The 4,325-nt window shown below is 44.0% G+C and overlaps 1 protein-coding gene across 4 annotated transcripts in view; it reads right to left on the bottom strand.

Annotated features, from left to right (window-relative positions):
* Positions 1-1,583: 1,583 nt before the first annotated feature.
* Positions 1,584-4,325, bottom strand: part of Igsf1 (immunoglobulin superfamily, member 1) — a 15,829-nt gene continuing 13,087 nt past the window's right edge. For 3 of the 4 annotated variants that reach the window (XM_013018090.1, XM_013018091.1, XM_013018092.1), the window contains 6 exons: positions 3,790-4,077; positions 3,308-3,595; positions 2,833-3,120; positions 2,432-2,710; positions 2,150-2,273; positions 1,584-1,997 (listed from right to left, as the gene is read on the bottom strand). In XM_013018090.1, coding sequence (XP_012873544.1) covers positions 1,862-1,997; positions 2,150-2,273; positions 2,432-2,710; positions 2,833-3,120; positions 3,308-3,595; positions 3,790-4,077 — 1,403 coding nt within the window. In that variant the 3' untranslated portion in view covers positions 1,584-1,861. The remainder of the gene's footprint in view (positions 1,998-2,149; positions 2,274-2,431; positions 2,711-2,832; positions 3,121-3,307; positions 3,596-3,789; positions 4,078-4,325) is intronic. The other variant, XM_013018093.1, reaches the window with a different exon arrangement.

The raw sequence follows: 4,325 nt of genomic DNA, 5'->3' as shown, positions 1-4,325 counted from the left end.
AGTTCGTTTTCAACATAGTGTCTTTTGCATCTCATTGTTGCAATGGGTCAACCCGTATCCTCATTTCAGCATTTTGTGTTTCTCTTTTCTTCATTCTGCTTTTCTAACTTGCATGCTTTTCTAAATTCAGTTTTTGCCTCTGGGATCTGCCCATTTCTCTTCTATTTGATAAAGAGCTAAAGCAATAAAGTGATCACTTGCTAATTTACAGGGCTCTATCATTAGCCTTGACAACAAACACTCTGAAACATCTAAAGATCAGAAAACAAAATCCAACCTGATCAAAGGACTTTCATTCTAAAACCAAGGACTAAGGATGGGCCTCCTTCCAGTGTTCAAAATGCACAGCTTGATGGCTGGTTAGGGATCCAGAGTTTGGAGGGAGAGTGGTGTTCACCACAAAGCAACAATTAGTTTTGGCTAGATTCAAATGTAAAAGCACTTTTGAAATGCAATTTTTAGAAATTGTATAAGAAATTAGTATAAGCGACTAATAAAATCTCATCAAATGGAAATCAAAGTGGAACTTTGTACTTCTACATTCCAAAGAGCTTAATACAAATTAGCCCATAATACCCAGAGTGTTTCATTTTGTAAGGATAAAGGGAAACGGGATGCATTTTTGTTTCCCATTAACTTGCTGGGTAAATAAGCTTCCTAATGCAAGAATATAAGGAGTTGCTTTTGAAATTTTATTGAAGCCAGGGATAGATGAATCATTGTTGCTGAACTCTTACATATTGTCCTATAGATGTGTTTGCTTAGAATTAAACAGTTCTGGGAAGAGAGAAACTTTAGAATCATGAGTGAAGGGACCATGACTTCCTCTAGGACCCACAGACCAATTCTTATGAGGTCTTACACAAAGTTCAATGAGGTAGGTAAGCCTCCCTACTCAATCCAACATCCTTAATAATTGCTGAATCCTCACACATGGTGCCAAAGTGCATTTGGCTGAGAATAAGAGCCAACTCCTGTTTGGGATCCTGGGAAAGAACACTAGGGGGTTCCATGCTCCCAATCACATTGGCTTACTCACTCTATTATTCCATCATCTGAGGCCCATAACTTTGGGAAAATGAGACTATCTTTAAGGAAAGCCCAAACAATCAGCTCTTATCAACCACTTATACTTAGCAATCAATTAATTTATATACTGTGATCGCTGAGGATCAAAAACATACTTTGCATGTTTCGAAGTTCTGCAGAGGGTCAATCTTACTGTTTGAAAGCAAGTGTGCTATGAACCTAAAAGTGACTTGGTGAAGGAAAACAAAATGTAACTTCAGTATTTGTCTTCTTCACACTCAACTTGAACAGAAAATTAGCAATATTCATTCATTGGCTCAATAATGAGATGGAAGGATAAAAAGAGCTCTGTTCAGTGACCTTATCTAAAGCCAAATTGCAAAGGGCTGTTATAGAGTCTTCCTTCCTCCTTCACCCCATCCTTGAACTTGGTCTCTATACTAGTAGTCCTGTGTCCTCATCATCTTTTACCATGGAGGTTAGCTCCAAAACACCAGTATTGTTAAGTGGTAAGTGGGCAACAGACTAATAGATGAGCGCTGCCATATTTTTGCAGTTAAATAGTGAATAGTCTCTTTATTCAGAAGAATTCATTTTAATAGAATTTCATGCACCAGTCAATCAGCACAGTAAGGAGTTATAGGGGTGAGGAACCTCTCTCCAGGAAATATCTAGACCTAGTAGAGCATGTAACTCTCAGAATCCTATTGACACAACTCAGGTGATTAGAAGCCAAGAGGCAGTAGATAGAGCTAATTCTCAGGGTTAGCAGTCAGAACCCCAGGTCTCTGAGGGAAAAGATAGAAGAGGAAAGCTTTTGTAAAGCAGATTATTACACTGGGACTGACAGCTCCATGGCAATTCCCTGAGAGGTTAACGAGGGAGAATTGGTGGTGGTGCCCATTTCTCCTTCTTGGTTACACTCTTCAAGGACGATCGTCTGGTCTCTTCCATCTGTCTCAGAACCCCTGTGTACAGAAAAAAAACGTATGAGTGAGGGAGAAACCAGGTTCATCCACGTGAAAATACATTGCATGCTGCAGCTCAGAGGCTAGAGGGGGATTTGTTCCACTTGTTCCCAAAAGCACTTGATTTTCAGGGGTGTGAGATGAGCATTTACCTGGTTCGAAGTCGAGGCCACTTCTTCCATTCTATGGCTAGCACCACCCCCAAGGCTACCACAACCACCACAATCAGGCTACTTCGGACAATGTTGCCCACAGTGCACTCTTGAGCAGCGGGCCCTGTGGTAAATGAAAGAGCAGAATCAACGGTCAGTGTGTCAATGTTCCCCCTTGATCTCATTCCTGTCACTCTGACATCCACAGGGTCACATGGGAACCATTGGTGGGGTCCCAGGTATATTATGCCAGCACCCTTCATGGAGGTGTTATCCACTTACCTGCTGCCCCCACCAGCTCCAGGGTATCACTGGGTTCTGACCAAATATCAGGGTAGGCCTGGAGACGGTAGCTGCAGCTATAGTTTCCGATGCCTTTTCCTTCTACATTGTTGATGACAAAATCCCCATCCTCTGAGAACTGCTGAGGAGCTTCTTCTCCCTCATGTTCTAGTACAAATTCCACACCAGGAAGAGGTCCTCGGCACTGAAGGGTGATGTCCTTCCCAAGTTTGAACATGGTGTTGGGCCAAGCTGAGAGAGAGGGTTTGGGAGGCTTGTCTGTAAACAGTAAGAAACACAGTTAAACCAAATGCCTTTAAACCTAGCTCTCTACCTCCTTTCTCCTAACTGCTAAAAAGCCACAAAGATCTAAATGCTCATTGAAGTTCCCAGGATCTTACCAGTCACCCAGATCTCCAAGGTGTCACTGTGATTAGAAGCTGCAAAGGGAGCAGAGTCCAAATAATAAACACAGCTGTAGATGCCAGAATCTTCACTTCTCACCACTGGCATCCAGAAGTCAGCCCTGTACCCGTTAGGTCTCTGGTGCTCAATGGGCTGGTGAGTCCCCTGCTTCAATAGGACAAATGTTGAGTCTGGAAGTTCCCCTTGACATTGAAGAGTTATATTTTCTCCAGGGGCCACCATGGGAGCAGGCTGGGCTAATAGGCTGGGTTTCGGGAGTAAGCCTGGAAGAAATTAACTCCTGGTCAGAGAGAAGAGGGCAATTTCCAGCACAGCACCCATGGTGCCTCTGATCCAAAGAAGAAAGAGCTTGCCCCTCTGTGAGCTATTTAAAAAGCATGGCTCACAAACCCATCTTTTCCCTCCTTTCTCCACTCCCATGGTGGCCAGTTCAGAGTATCATTCCCTTACCTGTAACGATGAGTTCCAATGTGTTGCTAGGCTGAATCTTGACAGGGCTGGTCCAGTCAGGGTGGTAGCAGCAGCTATAACGCCCTAAGCTAGCACCAGATATATTGGTGATGGGGAATGCTCCCTCAGTACTGGTGGAGCCCCAGAGCTGCATTGAAGTATTTTCTTCTTGCTTGTATAAAATGTACCCGACACCATGGACTGGCCCTTGGCACCAGAGTGTAACATTCTGCCCCATTTGGACCACAGAACTGGGCTCAGCAAACAGCCATGGTTTGGGGAATGTATCTAGAAAGAGAACAAATATGGACAATGGTGAGTATGGAAACTTGTCATTTTCCAAATTATTTTACCTAGACATAACAATTCTCCTCCACGGTTTAGCTTAACCTTCTAAGAGTGATTACTCCCCCCACCCCTCCACAACCCGCTTAGCTCTTGCTCTATGTCCAATCCCAGTCTCATGACTTGATTGTCCTTACCAGTCACCCAGATCATTAGGGGCATACTGGGAGATGAGCCCCTGTTTGACATGGTTGTCTCGTAGTAGATACAGCTGTAATTCCCAGAGTTCTCTGCTTCAACTGAGTAGAGGAAGAAGTCAACTGCCTCTTCAGAGGCACTCTGGAGCTGTAAGGGCACCTGGGTTCCTTCTCGTAGCAGAGCAAACCGCATGCCCTGGAAAAGCCCTTGACAGCGCAAGGTCACATTTTTTCCAGGAAGCACCACAGGACCTGGCTGCACCACGAGAGTGGGCTTGGGGTAGTATTCTGAAATTATAAGAGATCACAACATAAGAGAAGACACTCCCACAACATTCTGCAAATAGCTTTCCTAATAATTGCTTTTCCATATAATGATTATAAGAAACAGGTTATTTTTGCCAGTCGTGGTACCTGAACTCTGTGCCTGGGCACTATCCCTCAGCTTTCAGCTCAAGGCTAGCACTCTACCACTTGAGCCACAGCACCACTTCTGGCTTTTTCTGCTTATGTGGTGCTGAGGAATCAAACCCAGG

The sequence above is a fragment of the Dipodomys ordii genome, unplaced genomic scaffold, assembly GCF_000151885.1.
Source record: "Dipodomys ordii isolate 6190 unplaced genomic scaffold, Dord_2.0 Scaffold38, whole genome shotgun sequence".
Lineage (NCBI taxonomy): Eukaryota > Metazoa > Chordata > Mammalia > Rodentia > Heteromyidae > Dipodomys > Dipodomys ordii.
Note: the sequence above shows the minus strand (reverse complement) of the source record. Positions and strands in the feature narration are given on the sequence as shown.